The 23,272-nt window shown below is 35.9% G+C and overlaps 1 protein-coding gene across 1 annotated transcript in view; it reads left to right on the forward strand.

Moving 5' to 3' along the window:
* Positions 1-23,272, forward strand: part of LOC114053684 (laminin subunit alpha-1-like) — a 195,071-nt gene that overhangs the window by 82,902 nt on the left and 88,897 nt on the right. The window contains exons 16-25 of the mRNA XM_027876800.1: positions 5,556-5,666; positions 10,261-10,388; positions 12,069-12,155; positions 12,657-12,868; positions 13,717-13,823; positions 14,098-14,278; positions 16,471-16,607; positions 17,959-18,195; positions 20,251-20,394; positions 22,429-22,608. Of these exons, the coding sequence (XP_027732601.1) occupies positions 5,556-5,666; positions 10,261-10,388; positions 12,069-12,155; positions 12,657-12,868; positions 13,717-13,823; positions 14,098-14,278; positions 16,471-16,607; positions 17,959-18,195; positions 20,251-20,394; positions 22,429-22,608 (1,524 nt within the window). The remainder of the gene's footprint in view (positions 1-5,555; positions 5,667-10,260; positions 10,389-12,068; positions 12,156-12,656; positions 12,869-13,716; positions 13,824-14,097; positions 14,279-16,470; positions 16,608-17,958; positions 18,196-20,250; positions 20,395-22,428; positions 22,609-23,272) is intronic.

Here is a 23,272-nt window from a genome sequence, read left to right on the forward strand (position 1 = left end):
TTGTCACCCCACTCCCAACATCAGTCGATTGGCATTATTTTTAACTTGGTTGAAAGTTAGATGGATGCAGCACTTTTCTTAAGTGCTGTTCTTATCTCTTCTGTCTTTACCTTATTGCATTGAACATAATAAGGAAATTGTTTTCATTATTGTTAGCATTTTTCCTACCAATCTATGATTCATTCTGGTCTTTAATCTTCTTATTTCTTACCAAAAAGAGAGACAAAAGAGAGAGAGAGAGATGATTTCTGGGTTGTAAGTGGAATACAGAGGTATGAGTTACAGTTCTCTGATTTAATATTCCCTTTGCCAATGGGGATGTGGTTATTTGAATCAACACTACAAGATTCTGTTTTATTGAAGAGGATTGACTGTCCTGGTCAATTAAGACAGTTCATGGAATAGCAGACCACCTCCTGATGAACTGTTACACTAGCCAAATATTGGAAATATAGAGATAAGAGACAAGGGATTTATAAAACATAACATTACAGAACTAGAGTTATGGAATTTCAACTTTTGGTGGCACTTTACAAGTCATCGAATTCAACCTCCTTTTTAATTCAAGAATCCTTTTTTATAATATCACTGGCAGATAACTTTTGAGCTCCTACTCAAAAATTTCTAGTGAGCTCTTCAGTTAATACCTCTTTTGCTCTAATAGACTCTTTTGCAAGGTAGCATGTTTGAGTGCTATGCATCTATAATTGCCTTCTCTACATTGATCAAAATTTACCTCCCTCTAACTTTCATCCTTGTTCTAGTTTTGCCTTCTGGAATAACGTCCTCATATTTCCCATGTGAGAGCCCTTCCACTGTTCGAAAGTAGATATTATATCCTGTCTTAATTCTCTTCCCCAAGCTAAATACATTCAGTTTCTTCAACCTAGAACCTTCTTACTATACAATTATAGACTTCTAAGGTAGATTAGAGATCATCTAGTCCAAGTCCAATACCCCAATTTTATTGATGAAGAAACAGATCATGAAAGATAATTGTTTCTCATATGACTCAAGATCTCTCACTAACATTATCATTCATGTCTGGATAAACTCCAGCTTGTTAATGATCTAGTAAAATGTAATCCCAGAAAACTGAACCCACTATTCTAGGTATGGTCTTGACCAATGCAGATAATTGTGTGGAATAAAACCATTACCTTGCTAATGGTTTTTTAAAAGCATCTTTTCTTTTGTGTAGAAGACAGAAGCTAAATGGGAGTTGGATAGTTCTGCAGTCTCTCCAGGATCTGATAACATTATACTTCCGTCATCCAATTTCTTGCTTTTAGCCAAGCTAAGAAAACTTTGTTGCCTTTAGTATTTTTCATAATCCTTAATTTATACTGGGCTTTTAGTCTTCCTGACACTATCCTTTTATATTTTAAGCTCCATTCACTCCTGTTTATGAGTCCTACTTTTTATCTTTTTCTACCTTGAATTTAAAAATATAATCTTGTTAGAAACCTTTTCTCCTTCACTTTAATGTTTTGCAGTAGTACTGTCAGAATGACATTTTCAAAGCTATCTTACCTCTTGAACTATATTAGCTTTTAGAATTTCTCTCCATGTGATCTTCTCTTTGCTTCTAATGTCTTTTTTTTAAAACCTCCTTTCCTAAGGTCTAGGACTAGGTTGTATTTCTGAGTATATCAATGCTTTATTATTGCTTTCTTTCACTCTTGCAACATGAAAGATGGCATGGCCACTTTCTCCCAATGTTGTCCTCATTTCTGCTTCACCAACCTGTTATTTTTTGGTAAAAACAATCTGTACCAGTGCCGTTCATTATTTTCCATTGCTTTTGGGATGTAGCTGTCAGTAAAGGAAGTTAAGAAGATAACATTTGCAGCTTATAGCAAATTGAGACTTCCAAGAGATATTTAGGTAGTGGAAGTCCATTAGTTTTGCACTCTATTTGAATTTTGTAATATATTTTAGGAGAGCATCATTCTTACCTTTTTTCTGTCTGACTGGTCTGTAGATTGTTTTCCTAATGGCACTCCTGCTTCTCTTGTTTTCTACATTCAAATATATTTTCTTCTGCCCTCATAGTCTTAGATTTCTGTGTCGGTGTATATTTTAAAAAATAGTGTACTACTCCTCCCCTTCTATTAGAGATATTTCTTTTGAACATGATATACTATACTATTGACATCGTTTTCTCAAGTCCCATTTCAACAAGTCTCTGTGATACCTATACCTGTTAAAATTTCATTTTGTTTCACTTTGTTAATTGTAATCCATATAGTAAAATATAAATAGCTAGACCATAAGCATAATTCCTAACTCTCTTCCCTGAGAACTTCTGATTACTTCTTACACGTTTTTTTTTCCTTCATGCCACCCAGTTTTTGTTTTTTTCTAGGTTCTTTTTTCTTTAGACACCACTACATATCTTCTATCCTCAGGGGCAGTGATATGATTCCTCTCACTGCCTAGTACCTATCATTCCATTACTTTATCAATTATTGCCTGTTTGATATTGAGTAAGTAATTTTCCTCTTTCTGGGGAATCCGTAAGATGGGAGGGCTAACATAGATTAGTGGTGTCAAACTCAAAGAGTGGATCCCTGTGGTCTTCGTGTTGATGTAGAAGACCACAAATTAACATTATCTATGTTGTATTGTATTGTTTTTATTTGAGAGCAGTGGCTAGAGTTTGACGCCTCTCACATAGATGACCTTCTCAATTAAAGGCACAATGACCAATTTATTGGGTCTAAGGTAGGAGGGTTTTCCCCCCCAGTTCAAGACTGAACTAAATATTCTCTAAGATCTCTTCTGTCTCGGAGATTCTATGATACTGAGTATGGATTTCTGTTATTTCTTCCTAAAATTCAGAATCCTTTTTTACTTTTTTTTTGTGGGCAGATCTCCATCTCTGTTCAATAGCACTAATGATGTGGAGTTTCTTTTCCTTAGATTGGTTTCTCTGCCTCATATTCTTTCATTCATTGATCTCTTGATACTGGCTTCCATCGTTTCTTTAGAACATTTTTGTGCGTTTTTGTTTTCCTGGATCCTTTGCCAAATTATTCTTTCTATACTGTCAAGGAATAATTATCCACTCTAGTTATCTGGAAGAAGAGGAGAAAACTGCTCCTGAAGCCCTTTTACTTTCTTCTCTGGGAGAGAAACCAGTTATTTATAATTGGCAATGACATGTTGTCAGGAAGGCATATGTACCAGATAACCCATAAGCTAGTCCTGAGGATTAATCTGGTATCCCACTCCTTTTGTTTTTCTGCTTCATAGGTCTTGAGTTAAACTGCTGGACTTAGTGGCGCTCTGCCCATATCACAGGGGGGCCAACAGCTGCCTTGCATTAGGCAGAATAGGCAGATGTGGCCAGACTTCTTCCGCAGCAGAAAAGATCAAATCAGACTCTGGGCTACAAGTAAAGCAGATTGCCCCTTGGCAGCCTTTACTCTGGGACAGGATCTCCTCTGCTTGACCCACTCCTCTTTGAGTTTGTTTACTTGAGTTTTTTGATCTCTGCTTGCAGTCTTGAGTATGCCTCTAGGCCTACTCACTGTGCTTATTGTTTTTTTCCTGGCTTTGATAAGGTTTCCAGTCTGGACTTTACCCAACCACTCTTGCCTGTTGATACTAATCAATTACCTGGAGAGCATCCATCTTCCTCTCTCTTCTGGTCCCCCCCTTGCTTTGTGCAGCATTATAGCAATCAGATGGGATACACCAACCCCTGGAAACTGCTTTTTCTTCTAGACTGATCATCTTACTACTGGTTGATAATAGATGCTCTTGAGAATTATTCTATTTATACCTGCTTAGCCTTGACCTCTCCTACCGTCTATACTGCTGCTATTACCAAGATTTTCAACACTATATAATATACATTCTCTCACATAGTTGTAAGGGACTCCCACAACAAAATATCTCACCTAATCCTGCTTATGGGTCCTTGGTTGTTTTTGATGAATACTGTTTTTCTTTCTTTCTTTCTTTCTTTTAAAATTAATTTATTTTTAGTTTTCAGCATTCACTTCCATAAGACTTTTGAGTTCTAAATTTTCTCCTCCTCCTTCCCCTTCCTCCTCCCCAAGATGGTGTGCAATCTGATATAGGCTATACCTATTAAATGTATTTTGTTCATGTTAAACATATTTTCACATTAGTCATGTTGTAATTAATACTATTTTTACAAACATATAACAAAGGTTTAATGAATGGCTAGATGAATGAAGGAATTTCCCCTCATTTACTCCTTATTTAAGTTGGTAGTTATATAGAGTACCGGTTCTAAAGTCAGAGAATATGGAAGAAATATTCTTCTGATCCTTACTACATGTATGACCTTGGGCAAATCATTTAACTTAATGAGGTCTCAATCTTTTCCTCTGTTAAAATGAGGGGTTTGGACTGAATGGAGCCTCAAGTTCCATTCAACTCCAAATCCATGATACTATGAATTGCATCAAAAGAGAGGACAAAATGATTTGATTGCTAATAAAACTATTCACCTATTTATCATGATAAGTGATAGGTCCAATTTAGTGATAGTGGTGTCATAAGAGAAGGTTTGGATTTTTTTGTTGTTGTTGAGTATTTTCAGTTACATCCAACTCTTTGTGACCCCATTTGGGGTTTTCTCGGCAAGGATACTGGAGTGGCTTGCCATTTCTTTCTTCAGCTTATTTTATAGATGAGGAACTGAGGCAAAAGGGTTTAAGTGACTTGCCCACAGTGATACAACTAGTAAATGTGTGAGGCTAGATTTGGACTCAGGTCCTCTTGATTCTAGGACCAGCATTCTATTCATTGTGCCACCTAGCTGGTTTGGATAACATCTATAAAATAGTCTTGCCAAAATTTTCTAGTGTTTAGGCAAGGTTGTTGGGAGGCTGCTATTACACCCTCTTCACATTGGAAACATACAGGGATGCAGGTTGTACTACAGGCCGATTCCTTACCAGAAAATGAAGTGCAAGGGGAAAATGTTCCTCAAATTCCAATGTACAATCCCTATGGCTTTCTGGATGGCTCATCTAAGAATAGGACAACTACATTTGTAAAAAATAACTTGTAACAGTAACTTGTATTGGCAGAAGTTCTTTACAGTGTTAAGACAAGATAAGGTAAATGGGAGGTCTAAAATACTGGTTAAGAGATTGTTATATGATGTCTAATTTAAGAATATTGTGAAAAAAAAAGAATATTGTGTTGGAATGACTAATGTGGAAATATGCTTACTATGATTGTACATGTATAGCATATATCAAATTACATGCTGTCTTGGGGAGAGGTGAAGGGAAGGAGGAAGAAAAATCTAGAACTCAGAATCTCATAAAAGTTAATGTTGAAAACTAAAAAGAAAGAAAGAATATTATATTGGAAACACAATTTAGAGTACTTAAAGTGTACATGGTATTCATTAAATTTTGCCTACATACTTCAGCCTTTTTAAAAGTAATAAGTTCGCACTATTTATGGGAAAACAGAAAGATTGTTTTTGTTTTTAGAAAGTAGATGATTTGCATAATTCTCTAAGTTGCATTCATGTTCACATTTATCCTGTGTTTTTCTTGTAGTCCTGTCTCCCAGGGTATTACCGCGTAGGTGGAATACTCTTTGGAGGAATTTGTCAACCCTGTGAGTGCCATGGCCATGCCACTGAATGTGATATTCATGGTGCTTGCTTGGTAAGTCTCCTTTCAATTACTGAAATTTTGACTGGCTCCCTAGCCCCGTTAAGATGCAGAAGTGATAGGAGGGCTTATACTGGCTATGATCCGATACTCCTGAACTTGTAATTTGGAAAGGAACATGTGAAACCCATTGAAGTTTTCTGATTATAACAATGACCGGATTGAAAGACTTTTTTCTCCCCAAGCTTTGTGAAATGTGTTCACTGACCTTAGAGCATTATTCCTTGGTTGAAGATTGTTTTTATTACTATCTTTGCCTTATATTTGTTGCTCTAGGATTTTTACATTCAAACAAATTTTCTGTTAAGTTTGGTAAATATTGACTTGCCTAAAGCCGCTCATTCCTTTGAAGTTTTACAGCTACCCTAGCAAATAAATGGAATTCATTTAGAAATAATTTGCTGGTGTCTGTAACAAAGTGTGTTACAGAGGTTGGATCAAATAATGACTTTAATGAAGTTAAGTATTTGGAGTAAAATAATTCTTTATAAAGTATTTTACTCATCTTAGTAATTATATTAGTTTCAGAGAATCTCATTACAATAAGTGCCTATTGTCCCTAGATTTGCTACTCCTTCAGTTGGGTGTACTCTTAACACTTTTTCTGTCACCATGCCCATACTACCCACTTCAGCTCCTTAAATGTCTGTGGGGATCCTTGACTCTGTGGGACTCAGTTTTTTTATCCGTATGGCTGCCAAAAATACAACAAAGGGTTTCTATGATTCATTTTTTTGAGTTTGTAAGCTTAACCCTTTGGTAGTAATATTTTCCCTTCCCAAGCACTGTTTTCTCCATTTTTACATTGCCCATCTTTTCCTTGAGCCTTTGTATTCTGGCTCCTACCTCCACCACTCTGTTGAAACTGTCCTTTCTAAGATCACCCATCAATTGTGGTCACCAAATCCAACTACATTTTATTTTAGGCCTTATCCTTCTTGACTTCATTTTACCATTTGATCCTGGGTATTTTCTTCATTGTCTTCAGTGATCCCACACTTTCCTAGCCCTCCTATTTCTGTAACTGCTCTTTTTCTTCTCTGCTAGTTTTTTATTCTTTTCTTAAACTATTTCCAGGGTTTTGTCCTCTTTTCTCTCTATCCTCTCAGCCCTTTGCAATCTCACTAATTCTCATGGCTTTCAACTATCACTTCTATTCAAACCTGGGTCTACAGTCCTAATCTCTCTCTGCAGGTCCAGACTTGCACCTCCAACTGCCCAAAGGGCATTTCTACCTGAATGTCCCCCTACTACCTCAAACAGAATGTGCCTGAAACTGAGCTTGTTATCATTTCTCTAAAACCTGCTCTTCCAACTCACCTTTTCTGTATGTAGCACTAACATTCATCTAGTCTCCCACCTTTGGGGGAAAACATTGTATGTATTCCACCTCTTTCTCACCTTTCATAGTCAAACTTTTACCAAGTCTTGACCTCAATGATCTTATTCTATTGGGATTTTACTAAATCTTATATTTACACATATATACACGTATGTATTACGTGTTGGGGTGGGAGAGAGAGAGGAAGAGAGAATGTGTATATATTCATATATATATACATATATATATATACTCTTTATGGAAATATATTCAAAATATGTGAATTATTTTAATCAATGCAGTTTATAACCTGTTTATGACTTAGTAGAGAAATCTTAGAGAGTTGTCTGAGGCTCTGAAAAGCTCATGATCACATAGCTAGTAAGTGTCAGAGCTTCAGCTTAAACTTTCTGATCCTATTTATCACTCTAGCCACACTCTCATGCTGTCTTTCTAATTTTGAAAATAATAGTCACAATACCCTATGATCCAGTAACATCACTGATCCAAAAGAATCAGAAAAAAGGAAAAGCACCTTTATGTGCAAATACATTTAGAGCAGCTCTTTTTGTGGTGGCCAAGAATTGGAAATTGAGGGGATGCCCATCAATTGGTGAACGGTTAAACAAGCTGTAGTATATGATTGTGATGGAATATTACTGTGTTATAAAAAATGACAAGCAGGATGATTTCAGAAAAACCTGGAAAGACTTACATAAACCAATGCAAAATGAAGTGAGCAGAACCAGTAGAACATTGTACACAGAAATAGCCATATTGTACAATGAAGAACTGTGAATGACAGCTATTCTCAGCCATACATTGATCCCAGACAATTCCAAAGGACTCATGATGCAGCATGTTATCCACCTCCAGAGAAAGAACTGATATTGTTGGAATACAGACTGAAGCATGCTATTTTTCGCTTTCTTTCTTTCACTCTTTTTTTTATTTGTCTTCTTGTACAAAATGACTAATATGGAAATGTTTTACTTGATTGCACATGTATAACCTATATCGGATTGCTTACCCTCTCAGGGAGAGGGGAGGGAAGGAGGAAAAGATAGAATTTGGAACTCAAAACTTTAAAAAAAATTTTTTTAATTGTTTTAATGTGTAATTGGGGAAGAAATAAAAAAAGTTTTGTATATATATATAATATACATAAAATCGTAAGTATTAACCAATCTTTAAGTTCTTTCAATCCAAATAATTCATAATTTAGAACAATTAGAACTGGGTTTAGTTCTATATTTATCAGTGTTTAATCCAAACCTGTTGTTCTGCTTAAAAAGAGAAGCTATACAGTCATTTATAGGGCTTTGAGTATAGCTTGAGTGTAGCTCTGGCCTTGTACATAGCAACTCCAGTGATTGGTACTGTGTCTGTCAATCAATAAACATTTATTAAGCAACTGCAATGTGCCAGATGCTATGCTAAGTACTAGGAATATCAATATGAAAAAGAAAGACGGTCCCTGTCCTCAAGAAACTTACAATCTCGTGTAGGAAGACAACACACAAAAGGAGCTGAAATATTAAGGGGGGTAGGACACGAAGGCGGTAGGTGAACCACTTCTTAAGAGTCACAAGCCTTTAAATACTTACATGTAATTATCAGAAAGAAGCTGTCAGCTAATTGTTTCACGAGCTCTTCTTACTCCTCTGCACTCTTAGAGGAAGGAGACATTTTTTCCCACAGTCTTCTGCTCCATGTCAGTTGGCTGATTCAAGACCATTAAGCATGCATGGCCTTCCCATGTATGCATTCATGGCCCCATAACTATCCTTTTCAAGCTGTACTTTTTCCTTCTCAAATAGCCTGACTCCTCCCTTTTTTAAAAATAATATTTTATTTTTCCTAATTACATATTAAAACCATATTTTTACAGTTTTTGAAGTTTTGAGTTCCAAATTCTAACCCTTCCTCCCTCCCTTATTTTTAATTGTTGTACATTGTTTCTCATGTAGCTTCTATTGCATATCTACTCTGTTCAATGATTGTAGATAGCTATTTGGCTCAAAATCCACATTTCAAAGCACATAAACAGGACATGGCTAGATTTTGAAATAGAAGATGTGTGGTTGTTTCTCCACAACATAAAATGACTTTTCAGCTTGAAGAGCGAAAAGCCACAGATGATCACCAAGTGAACAAAAATTTTTTTTATTAAAGTGTGTCTATTTTACATAATAGACTTTTAGTTCACAAAGTAAGATGCATTGGGTGTTATTGCAAAAAAATTGTAATTCATTGCTGCCCCTTGCTTTAAGATATAGTTACAAAAGCATTTATTAAATGTGTGTGCCAGACACTGCGCTAAGGATATAAAAGAATGCAAAAACATAGTCCTTGCCCTCAAGGAACTTACGGTTTAATGGAGGAGAAAGCTTGAGAACAACTACAATAATAATACCTAGAATTTCTATAGTGCTTACTATATGCCTGGAAGCAGGCACTTTATAATTATCCCATTTTTGTCCTCACAACAAACGTGGGAGGTGGATGCAATTATTATCCCCATTTTAAGGTTGAGGAAACTGAGGCTAACAGAGATTAAGTGACTTACCTAGAGGCACACAGCTAGCAAGTCTCTGAGACCAGATTTGAACTCTGGTCTTCCATACTCCCAGCCTGGCACTCTATCCACTGCTCTACCTAGCTGCCCCAATGAACTATGTACATACAAAAGATATACAGAGTAGATAAAAAGTAATCTCAGAGGGAAAGCATTAGAAGTATATGGAGGGGACCTGAAATGACCTCCTGCAGAAGGTATATTTGAGCTGAGTCTTAAGAAAGCCAGAAGGCCAAGACAAAGCAGGAGAACATATCATGCATGGGGGACAGCCAGGGAAAAGGGCACAGAGGAGAAAGGAAGAGATGGAGACAAGAGAGAAGGAGGGAGAGAGAGAGAGAGAGAGAGAGAGAGAGAGAGAGAGAGAGAGAGAGATTGAGAGTTAGTTGTGTTTTTTACTTGGATCTCGACACCCATAATAACCTTAAAATCCTCTGGGGACAACAAAGAAAACAGTATTGTTCAGTGGAAAGTTCAGTATTGTTCATGGTCTCTGGATCAAAAACAATTGCAACTGCAATCCTGTTTCTGAGGTTCCCTGCCTTATTGTTTGGATCCAGTCGCTTACCTCCCCTGGGCCTCCTCATTTCTTCATCTATAAAATGTGAAGGTTTAACCGGATGTCCTCTCAAGTCCCTTCCAACCAGATCTACCTCCTCTAATTCTCTTCCTCTTTACTTGTGCAATAGGCTTGCAAACACAACACTACGGGGGCTCACTGTGACCAGTGTTTACCAGGGTTCTACGGCAATCCTTCTAGTGGGACTTCGGAAGACTGCCGGCCCTGTGCGTGTCCTCTTACAACTGCCTCCAACAAGTAAGTGGCTAGTTACATACTGAAGAGCTGCGAAGGCTTTGTATTGTTCCTTTCCCATGCAGCCAAATATTTATTCCTATTTATTTATTTAAAAAAAATGACCTGCCATTGACAACTTATTACTTATCCCCAAGAGAGACCTCTCCGGTTTTATTGGCCTTGCTATCTAAGTATATGCTGAAATCTTTAGAGAAAAATGATGTTTTATATTTAAATATTTCAAAAATTTGTGATTTCATTGCTCTGGGCAACAGGTGAATCAACAAGCATTGATTAGTGTCTACTGTGTGCCAAGGACAGGGTATATAAAGACAAAAATGAGAGTCTCTGCCTTTAAGGAGCTCTAAGGAAAATAACAGGCATGCAACCAATATGTACAAATATATTCAAAATAAATATCTTCAAGATAATTTGATGGAAGGGAAAGTCAGGAAAGACCTCACATAGGAGAGGATAGAGCCATTCTTCATATAAAGGTAGGGATTCCTAGAGGTAATGATGAGGAGGGAGTGCATTCCAAACACTGGGGAGAGCCAATGCAAAGGCACAGAAATAAATTACATCATGATATCCTGATCAGGCCATTGATGACGAGTCTTTCTGAACTTATTCAGCCTAGTCTTGGCAGAAGATGAAAGTTCAGCTATGCTATGTCTGTACTTGAAGCCTTTCTAGCTTGCTTAGAATTACCAGGGCTTGTACTCCATTGGAATAGTCTTTGAGGACCTCGGCATATTCCCATACTACAAAGAGGAATCAGAATGGAAGTCTGTGGGTGTTGTGGTGCATATACATATAAATATGAACACATGTATTTATCACAACATCCATATATGTGGGTATGTATACACACACACACACACACACACACATATATATGAATGTGTGTGTGTGTGTTCATTATTTGTGTTTGTGTTTATATATGGGACAGCTAGGTGGTACAGTGATTGGAGTGCCAGGCCTGAAGTCAGAAGACTCATCTTACTGAGTTCAAATCTGGCCTCAGACCTTCACTGGCTGTGTGATCCTGGGCAAGTCACTTCCCTATTTGCCTCAGTTTCCTCATCTGGAAAATGAGTTGGAGAAGGAAAGGGCAAACCTTTCTAGTATCTTTGCCAAGAAAACCCCAAATGGGGTCATGAAGAATTGGAAGAGTTGGTCATGACTGAAAACAACTGAACAACAAGAAGGAAAATGTTTATATACAGGGTGTCCCAAAAGTCTTAATTCAGTTTTAAGCTTTTATAGCTTAATTCAATTAAATTAACAGCATAATTTAATTTAAGCTTTAATAGCCTAAAACTATACTTAAGTATTTTGGAATACTCTGTATATATGTATATGTTTAGATGTGTGCATGCATGCAAGATAGATAGATAGATATAGCTATGCACACACATATAATAAACATTGATACTTACCTAGTCAAAAATGAAGCTAATTTTCAGAAAATTACACTGAGAAGTGGTTATGCAGATCTTGAGAGATCATGGCATCAAACCTTTGCATGAAATCTGTACACACACACACACTCCCACGCCCTCGCATTCTTACCAGATTCTGCTATTGATCAGGTAATAATCACATGAAGATGGAGGAGGAAATTGGTCTTTAAAATGTGTAGAAATATGATATTATCTAGAGGCAGAGAAACATCTTTTCTTCAATACTTCCTGTTAGTTTCAGCCCTACTTGCCATTTGGATGATGGAGATGAAGTTATCTGTGATCAATGTCAACCAGGATATACAGGAACATGGTGTGAAAGGTTGGTACTCCGTGTTTTTTGACTTTTTGAAAGATTGTAATTTTCCATAGTGTTTATTTTTTAAATATTTTTTATTTTTGACATTTTTTTTGAGATCTTCATGATAGCCCCTTAAAATAATTCAAGGGGCTCTTTAATCTGTTGCAAAACCAGTCTTAAAAGTCATTGGAGTATTTACACATGTATATTTAAAAGACCATTGTATGGAATTCTCAGACTACAGGTCATTTGACAAACCAAGGCTACTTGAGTAAATTAGAATTTATGTTGTCACATCTAGGATGCATTTTGTTACACTTTTCTTTTAACATGTTAAATCATGAACAAAGAGCGAATTAAAGTTTCTGAATGACCAAACCAAAAGAGCTGTATTTCTGTCTCTATAAATCTTTTGCAAAATAGTAAGCTTAATTGAATAACCAGTCAAAGAATCCTGTATTGTTGGGGAAACTTCTTGACCAATTGTACTTAGTTTGACCTTACTCTTCATCATTTATACAGATGTGCAGACGGTTACTATGGAAATCCAACGGTACCTGGGGAATCCTGCGTCCCATGTGATTGCAGTGGCAATGTGGATCCCCTAGAAATTGGTCACTGTGATACAGTCACAGGAGAATGTTTGAAGTGTATTGGGAACACAGAGGGCCCTCACTGTGAGAGATGTGCTGATGGGTTCTATGGGGATGCTCTTGTTGCTAAAAATTGTCATGGTGAGTGGATAGGGAGTGAAATAGACTTTGTTAATTATCACACTATCTTCATGTGGCAAAACAGCTTTCACACTTTAGAATACTTGTATTTGGGTTGCCACTGTCATTGATATTCCTGCTTAGATTTCAAATTAGTTAATTCAAATGGGTTCATTTCTCCTTTCTACCTGATTCCTAATGAAATTAAGATATATAGAAAAAAGTTAATTATATCTTAGGAGAGGGAAGGTTATGTATGTTATGAGTCTGACAGCATGATGGAGGATGGATGCTAAAAAAAACCAACCTGTTGGTAATGGAGATGTTAACTAGACTAATTAAGTGGATGGGATTTTATGCTACATAACAAGAGTAATAAATCTTGTTAATCTGAGAAGCCATTCATGTTAGCAGCACATTTAAAAAGTCCTTGTCAATGAATAAGCACAATTCTCTTAAAATCGTTGCAGGTAGATGACCTAGGAAAATTCAGTAAAAGAAGTGTATTACTGGTATACCAGGGTGGCAAACTTATAATGTGAAAGTCATATTTTTATGTGCAATTTTGAAGGAAGACTATGGTGGCTAGGACAGGGAAGGGTCTAGTGAAGCACCTCTGAATTGTCGAGATACTATAATCCAAATTTTGTCCAAAAGGAGAAAAATAATGATTCTGTATCTGTCATTGGAGAAATATGTTTTCTTAGTAATCCAAATTATTGAAAGCATAAATTCATTGGATATAGACCCCAATGAAATATGCTGTGTGTACTTAGAATATAAAAATTTTTGTCATGGAGAAGGATGAAATGATCTTCTTGAGACCTTGTAAAGAAGTAATTTTTTTTCTTTTTGGGGGGACACTTTAGCTTGTTCATGCCACGGAAGCAGTTCTCTTTCCAGTATTTGCCATCATGAGACTGGTCTCTGTGACTGCAAACCAAATGTTATTGGACAACATTGTGATCAATGCTTGGTAAGAAATGTGGACAAAATGGGAATTAAATAGAATTAAAATATTTGAATTTTATGTTTCCAGTCAACTCTTTCTGTTATTAAATACTAAATTCTGTGTGTGTGTGTGTGTGTGTACACGTGTGTGCGCATGCACATGTATGGTGTTCCAAAAGTTAAGATTTTTTTACATTAAAGATTGTTTAAAACTGCACTAAGACTTTTGGAACACCCTGTGTAAATTTCCTTAATAATGATTTTGCTGTCACGATTTTTTTCTTTACTTTCTTGAATAGAATGGCTATTATGGTTTGAATACAGGACTTGGTTGCCTGCCCTGTAACTGTAGCCAGTTAGGTTCACTGTCTGAAAATTGTAGTGATGAAGGGCAGTGCCACTGTGGGCCAGGAGTTGCTGGGCAGAGATGTGACCGGTGTGCTCATGGCTTTTATGCATATCAAGATGGCAGCTGCACACGTAAGTACTCTATTCTGTTGTCCCTTTTATGTATTCTAGCTCTGGGCATACTTTCCAACAAAAGTTTTTAAGTTTCTTTAGGAGACAAGAAAAAATTGCTTGAGAGGAATTAGGAAAAGTAGAAAGAAAAGGTTATTTCGATTAAACAATCTTAGTAACCCATTAAAATTAAGCAATCATAATAACTTATTAAGATTAAGCAATCCTAAACAGTTTATCCAGCAGCTTTGGTTTGTTTTTTATTTCATATTTTTACTTTTACAATCCAAACACAATTGCATTGACTATTGCAAAATTACAGATTTTGTAAATCTTCAGAATGAATGTCTACTTCTTGGTAGCTCAACATCCTTTGCCCCTTCTAAAATACATCTTGTGAAAGAACAAAATTGTGTTGAAAATGACAATGGAAAATTACTTAGATACCTGTTCTTCTAAACATTTTTAGGAATGTGTGATGATTTACTGAAGTTTTATGTATCACACAAAGAGAGTTAACATAAGGACTTAAGGAAGTCACAGCTAATGAATGGCCTGTGCAGTTGGCATTGAAAGCAAATTAATTTTTAAGAATACTATTAAATTAAGTGCATAAAGGAAATAATTCATTTTCCTACATATTTTCAATTATGATTTAAATAATTTTATTACGTCTTTCACATAGTGGGTACTAATAAATACTTACAGAATTAATGTTACAAAAATGTTAGCCTTTCCTATTTACATATACCATCTAATTTTTGTGTATAAAATTAATGAACCACAGGTAATTCAGATAAAAAATACAGTGGAATTGAGTCTCTTTTGCCTTATTCATCATAATGTTTCTTTCATATTTATATATTTTGGAGTTGTGATTGTCAGTGAGTTCACTGCTCCACCAATGCTGAAATGACTGCTGCATTCCTTTTTCATCTTCTGTGATTCTTATTCATGTATTTCCCTAACTCCTCTGTAGAGAATCCACTCAATGAGTAAGAGTCCTTCCTCTTATTCTTTTAATACTCTTTTAATATGAGTACCAGTGTAGCCTTTTACAATTTCCTGTAGTTGTCTCTCATTCTCACAACATGACCTTTTCCAAAAATTATTACTGATAATATTTGTTATTGCTGCTTCTTACACAGAAGTAATCATTGGTAAAATTCTTCTGCTTTCTCATAACCACCATGCATTTTTCCCTTGTCCTTTCAGTTTTCTCTAAATTTACTTCTTCTAAGATATTGGTGTTACATGATTCAATGTCATCTAGTATGACTAGGGAAATGGTATTGTTAAAGAATTGGACTTTTGTTGTATAGAGCAGTTTGAAATCTTGTAAACAGTGAAATTTCCCAATATGTTATATAGGAGGAGTCATTTTAAAATACAAATTTGCAATTATCCTATAATTTGACAATTATGATAATGATTTCTTCTGAGTAGCTCATAGGATCATAGAGTTACAGCTGGAAGGGACCTCAGAAGACGTAACTGATGAGTTTCATAAATTTTTTAATATTATACATCTCAAGCTTTAGAATAGTATTTGGCAGTATATTCTTTGTTTAGTGAAAATGAAAGACATTGATTTTAGCTATATAGCATATAACTTTAAAAAGGTAATTGATATAATGAATAAAAGGTAATTTAATAAAATTATGATTTCTAAACTTGTCCTACAAAGACAAGCATGCCTCATTCTAGTCTTTGACGTCTCACCAAGTTCTGCTGATTTCATTTCCAATTTTACATTATCTTTCTTCCTTCATTCATGTTTTTAGCTTGTGTTTGAACTAGTGCCATCAAACATCACGATTTTCTTTGGTTCTTTGTCCTTTCTTCTTCAAGTCTCTAATGAATCATTGTCATATAAATCATATGAATCATTTGCCAAATAAAACCCTCTTTAATTTGTTTCTACTTTCCTACCTTCTTTCTTTCTTCTCTTGTCCTCATTACATCCTTCTCAATGAGCATCTCTCTGGCCTTGAGGATTGACCCAAGCAAGTCTTACAGAGAGTCCTTTGAGAGGAGAGAAAGCCTGTCATATGGTTCCATTTTAGGAAACCACCATACAATGGCTAAATTGTTCAGATTATTCAATTAAGTAAAATTACTTTTAACTTTGGTTTTCATTTTTTCATTTTCATTAAATGGCTACCTTTCCAAATCTTCACTTAAGGAAAAAAAATAATTTTTTCTTATTGCAGCTTGTAACTGTGCTCATACTCATAATACCTGTGATCCAGAATCTGGAGACTGTATCTGCCCTCCTCATACTCAAGGTTTAAAGTGTGAAAACTGTGAGGATGAGTACTGGGGACATGATCCTGAGCTAGGATGCAAGGTATCTAGTGATGGTTAAAGCCATTGAATTTACAAGGAAAAATTAATAAATGTACATTTCAAAATTGTACATCCCACCTGATATCATGATGATTATATACAATTAAAGCCTTCCCTTTCTTAATCTCAAAACATGTTTACTATTGGAGCCTCTAATATTGTTTATACTTTATTTGCTTATTCATCTTATCTAATAAGGTATTAAAATATTTTTAAAGTATGCTTATTTTTAAGTCAATTTAGCTTTCAGGAATCAAATCAGAAGGAAGAAAACAAACTAATCTCCCACAACCAATTCACTCTGTCTTTGTATTTTGGCAAGATCTTATTGTGGACATTGGAACTATCATGCTCCCCTACTCCCAGTTTTGTTTATAATTGATTCTATGTATCTCATAATATTTATGAACATCTATCATGATTAATGGCAGCTAGGTGACTCAGTGAATAGCATGCTGGGTCTGGAGTCAGGAAGACATGAGTTCAAATCTGGCCTCAGACACTTACTAGCTATGTGACTCTGGGAAAATCACTTAACCCTGTTTGCCTCAGTTTCCTCATCTATAAAATGATCTGGAGAAGGAAATACTCCAGCATCTTTGCCAAAAAAAACCCTAACTGAGGTCACAAGGAGTCAGACATGGCTGAAACAACTGAACAACAACAAATCATGATTGGTATTATAAAATGGATAATTCAATTTCTTTTAGAGATGGAACTAAGGAATTTGAGTTCATAATATGAAGACTACACATTTTCATACCCTTTTAGATGTAATTATGCAATAAACCTATTCTTTCGAGTGAAAAGGGAAGTAAATTGCTTCATTTTAAAGACATTTGCTCCTTCATGATACTAGATTCTTACCTGATTTGCTACAATTAAAATATATGTGCTTCCCAGAGATTAGTGAAATGGCATCTTACTGAGTTCTGTATATTTGTAGGATATAATTATATTTAAAATTCTGACAGTTAAGCTTACTCTGTTTCGAAAACAAAGGAAAGAAAAGTGAAGGTCAGTTACATAAGCTCTAAAGTAATTCCTTAGTCAATTAATCAATCAACCAACAATTCTACTTGTCTTATTTTAACACTAAAAATGCCTCTACTGTGGATTAATCATAATGTTAGGAAAATGAGACTATGTCCAGAAAAGCCACAGATGTCCAGAAATAGTCCCAGGATTCTTTACATAGAATGCAAAGCGATGCTATGGGAGAATAGTGGGATGAGGTTTTTCCCCTCCTTTGAGATTTTTCTCTAATGCTATAATACATTATGAGAACTCAAAAGCAAACAACAACAAAAACAAAATAAGCTCCACCAAATGATTAATTTTGTTTCTTTTAGGCTTGCAATTGCAGTAGCATAGGATCCACTAGTCGTCGGTGTGATTTGTTAACTGGCCAATGCCCCTGTAGACAAGAATATGGAAGCCAAAGCTGCAATGAGTGTGCCTTAGGTTTCCGAGGCTATCCAGATTGTGTATCCTGTGACTGTGAAGTTAGTGGTACAAAAAGAGACGCATGTGATGAGAAACAAGGTGTTTGTAGTTGTGAAGAAGAAACGGGCACCTGTTTTTGCAAGGTATCCTCTATAAACAAATTTCTTTTTCCTTATTTCATTTTTATATTTCTCTCTCCCCTCTCTCTTTCAAATCAACCACATAAACTTTTCCCTCAGGGGCAACTCATATTAGAAGAGTCAGCAGCAACTTGTGGGTCCTATTTAATGGAACTGTTGAGTCTTCTATAACCTTAAACTCAATGGGCACTTTGCCAGAACAATGACTGTCTTCTTTAAATGGAATTGCGATGGTTTGTAACAATAGGCAAAGTGACAGTACCAGTCTGAACAACACAAACTGACTTCTCATTTGTTCCATTTGGCCGAGTAGCTAATCTATTGTGAGTATAAAAGAATAAAATAGATTACCCAGAATGCCAAGAAGATTTGTGATTCAATAATCCTTATGTGATTACACTACATTACATGTGCTGGCCTAGAACTGAAGAAAATTAGTGGATATTTTTTATTTGATTGGAAAAGGAGAAAAGCAGTATTATATTTAGCTAACATTTCTACCTGTTTTGTGCAGTAGGGATGTTTTTTTTTAAATTCAGTTTAAATTATATTGTTTGTGGTAAAATTCTACTTTTTTCCTAAGTAGTTATAATAAAATGCCAAAGCTAATTTTGCTTTTTTTTTAAAGAAAATTAAGTAGGAGTTCTTAATTCCTAAAATACATGTATTTCTCATCATTTTTTAAAATGCACTCTAAATTCAAGCCATATTGGCCCATTAGCTGTCTCCCAACCTCTATGTTCCATCTGCCATCTTTGTACCTTCACAGAAATCATTCCCTATGCCTTGAGTGCACTGTCTCCTGTCTCTGTCTCTCACTGAGTGGCTTCCTTCATGGTTCGGTTTTGTTGCCATCAAATGTCTAGATTCTCCTAGATGTTAGGGATCTCTCCTGCTTTAGATTTTCTTGCTATCCTCTATGAAGTCTATCAGCAATTTGAGGGAATGGAGTATATACCTCGTTTTTGTTTTAGTATACCCAGCACATTCTACAAGAACCTTGTATAGAGGGGACATTGAATCGAATACCTTGGAAGAAAAAGAAAAAAGAAAAGAAAAAAAAGGAAAGAAAAAACAGGAAATGACACTTGGAACAAACTTCTTTTTTTAGAGATAGAGCTTCCTTTACCTTTGCTAAGACAAATTATTTAGAAGGTATTTACATATATTCTTCCACTCAGTTCTCTCTGTGTCTCTCTGTCTCTCTCTCTCTCTCCATTCTCTCTCTGTCCCTGTCTCTCTCTGTCTCTGTATGTGTGTCTCTCTCCTTTTTCTCTATGTCTCTTTGTCTCTGTTTCTCTCTCTGTCTCTCTCTCTCTCACACACCCACACACACACTCACACACACACATTTTCCTTAGTTGACCCTGTTAGTGAATATCTCAACGTCTGATCTATTCTTGTTTGTAAGTCTTACTGTTTAATTTTCCTTTATCTTTCATCTCCACTTTAATTCCTTATATTTAACAAAGTACTATGAATTCAATGTAAAATTAGTCTGTGATAAGGATAACCTAATGTTTATTTGGAGTTTTGCAGAACATTTTTAGGCAACATGATACCACGATGGATAGAGTGCCGAACTTGGAGTCGGGAAGAACTGAGTTCAAATCCAGCCTCAGATACTTAATTTGTCTAATTTGGGGCAAACCTTAAATTTCTGCCTCCGTTTCTTCATCTGTAAAGTAGGGATCATAATAACACCTACATCCCAAGATTGTTCTGAAGATCAAATGAGATAGTATTTATAAAATGCTTTGTTAAACTTAAAGCACTATGTATGTTTTTGGCATGTCTTAAAGGATCAGAAACATTTATGGTTTGTTTGGTTTTTTTGTTTGTTTTGGTTTTTGAGTTAATCTAGCCTATTGGCTTATACTTGTGAAACTGTATCTATAAAAACTCATGGAAACACTCATATGTTCTTAGGTCTGACTTTTGAAAACTTTAGTGGCTCAATGTTAATATCTTGGAGTTTCTACCCCGATGCATCTAATGTCTTTGGAAACATTTTTTGATTCTCAGAGTAAAAGAGTTTGAATCTTTTTTCCCCTTTAGGAAAATGTGTTTGGTCTTCACTGCAGTGAATGTAAGATGGGAACTTTCGCCCTTCATGCTGACAATCCTTTGGGCTGCTCTCCTTGTTTCTGTTCTGGGATGACACACTTCTGTTCAGAATTAGAAGGATATGTTAGAATCCCTGTAAGTATTATATAAGTAATAATATTTTTGAATTTTGCAATTTTATATAATAGCTCATATTTTTATTTTATATGCTTGACACTAACTGAACTTTTCTTAGAATCATGAATCATCTTCCTATGAGACTTCTAACCAGTGTTGTGTACATAATAGGTGCCTGGTAAGTGTTTATGGTGGTCTACAATGATTTGCACAGAGTAGGCAATAAATGTTTGCTGGTGTTGTCCTTAAAAAAAAAAAGACAACTCTCAGAGACTTGGCTTTTGGTGTTGGAATCATTAAAAGTTTTTGTTCCTCCCATAATGGTCAGTGGAAATAAAAGGAAACAGAAAAGAGACAATATAGTGTATTAGAAAAACCTGGAACTGGAAATTTGGAGAACCAGATTTTAGCTACCAACTCACTGCCTGACTTTAAGCAAGTTATTTAGTCTCTAAGTTTGTTTCCTCATCTGTAATGTGAGGGAACTGGATAAGAATCATATGGATTATATGATCTCTGAGGCCTTTTGCTGGTTAAAAACATTATGATTTTTTTTCCCCTCAGTCCTAACACTTCTTGACTTCCCTGTAGCATTTGACATTATTAACCACCCCCTCATTCTGGATACTTTTGCTTCCCTAGGTTTTAATGACATTCCATTGGTCCTACTACTAACTGTCTCATTCTCTTTTGGAGGGTAATTCCCTGTCCTGCTACTCACTGAGGATGCATGCCAGGGATTTGCCCTAAACCTTCTCTTCTTTGCCTCTGTATACTCTCTTTTCATGATGTCTTTACAATCATTTCTATGTAGATGACTCCCACAGTTCATTTCTCCTCTGAGCTCCAGTCCTTTATCACCAGCTGCCTTCTGGACATCCCCACCTGACTGTCTCATAGGCATCTCATTCTAACTATATCCAAAATGAATTATTATCTTTCCCATTGCAACCTCCCTACTTCCCTATCTCTGTTGAGGAAGACATCTTCCAGTCACCTAGGTTTACAACCCTTGACCATTCACTTGCTCTAATCCCATCTACAAAGTTGCCAAATTTTGTCTATCTTCTATGTCTGTCTCACATCTAACCCTTTCCCTTTATTCACACAGAAACCTCCCTCATCCAGGCAAGCATCACACTTCAAGTAGACTATTCTACCAGCCTCCTGACTGGCCTCCTTGCCTCAAGCCTTTCCCTTCTCCAATCCATCCTCCATCTAGTTCTCAGTTTGATATCCCTAAAAACACATCTGACCACATCATGTGATCAAGAAGCTTCAGTGTCCCCATTATCTTGACGATAAAATGCACGCTTCACAATCTGATTCTAACCTGCTTTTCCAAGCTTATTGGATCTTCCTTCCTTCCATATTCTCTACATTCCAATAGCCTGCTTGGTTTTTTCCATCTGCAACATTTTATCTCCTCTCTCTATGCTTTAACACCTTCTATCCTCTATGCCCGGAATGTTCTCCCTTCTCATCTCCCCTCTTCAAGGGTCAGTTTGATGCTACCTCTTCCAAGAGACCTCACCTCCTCCTTCCTGTTGAGAGCATTTCTCAAATCACTTTTTTATTCATCTCATATATATTTTATATTTTTAAAATCCATGTACAGATTGGTTTCCCCAGTAGAATGTAAGCTTCTTGGGAGTAGAAACCATTTTTCCTTTGTACCTGCAGTACCTAAGTCTGGATTAATAAATGCCATTTCATTTTTCTGCTTGTTAGTGAGTAAGATAAATTATAGAAGGCTTGAAACACAAGTTAAAGGATGATTTCACTTTTTAGTTCTGCCCCCTTAGGTCATGTAACTGATAGTTATTGATACAACAATTTATAGGGTGCAACAGCTTGAAGTACTTTCAAGAATTTTAATCCTTGTGTTTATGTTAAAAACACAATTGCTTCACATACTAATCTGAAAAACTAGTTGTCTTCCATCTTACTGTTCATTTATTTATTTGTAAAACTCTTTTCTGTCCTTGAAATTCATATGCATTTTTCATTAGCACTTGTAATCAAGTGGCTTTTTTTCCCTTTGATATATAGATAACCCTCACCCCAGATCAGTCTATTCTGCGTGTGGTTTCCCAAAGCAATCTTGAGGGAACGATAGAGGGGGTGTATTACCAGCACCCTGAGGTTTTATTGGATGCTGCCACTGTCAGACAGCATGTGAAAGCAGAACCTTTTTATTGGAGGCTACCTAATCAATTTCTGGGAGACCAGGTAAGAGATGACATTTAGAGGCAGTATAGATTTTCTTGAGGGAGAGAAGATAATTTAAAATTGGAATGAGTAGATATAATTAGCCAACTTATAAATTAAGAAAAATATAATTTTTCCTTTATAGACTGGAGGAATTTTTTTTTTAGCATATAATACACTATCAAGAGTCCTGAATTAAATTTTGAAAACCTCACCAAAATTACTGATTTTCATTTTTAGTCTCTTTAGGATGAAACTACCTGATAGTAGGGTTTTTTTTGTTTTTTTTTTTGCTTTTTGGTGAGGCAGTTGGGATTAAGTGACTTGCCCAGGGTCACTCAGCTAGTTGTCAAGTGTTTGAGGTCACATTTGAACTCAGGTCCTCCTGACTCCAAGGCTGGAGCTCTATGCACTGCGCCACCTAGCTGCCCCTGATAGTAGTTTCTGTCTAGAAGCAACTAGATGTGCAATGGATAAAGTGCTAGGGTTGGAGTCAGGAAGGCCTGAATTCTAATCCAGCCTCAGACACTTAATAGCTGTGTGACATTTTTTTGGGGGCAAGTCTCTCTGTCTTCTCACAGTTTCCAAAAAATGGAGATAATAATAGTATCTATCTCCCAGGATTGTTTTGAGGATCAAATGATATAATATTTGTAAAGTAAGTAGCAACAGTGCCTGGCATATA

This window comes from Vombatus ursinus, unplaced genomic scaffold (assembly GCF_900497805.2).
Source record: "Vombatus ursinus unplaced genomic scaffold, bare-nosed wombat genome assembly UNPS02014812.1, whole genome shotgun sequence".
Classification (NCBI taxonomy): domain Eukaryota; kingdom Metazoa; phylum Chordata; class Mammalia; order Diprotodontia; family Vombatidae; genus Vombatus; species Vombatus ursinus.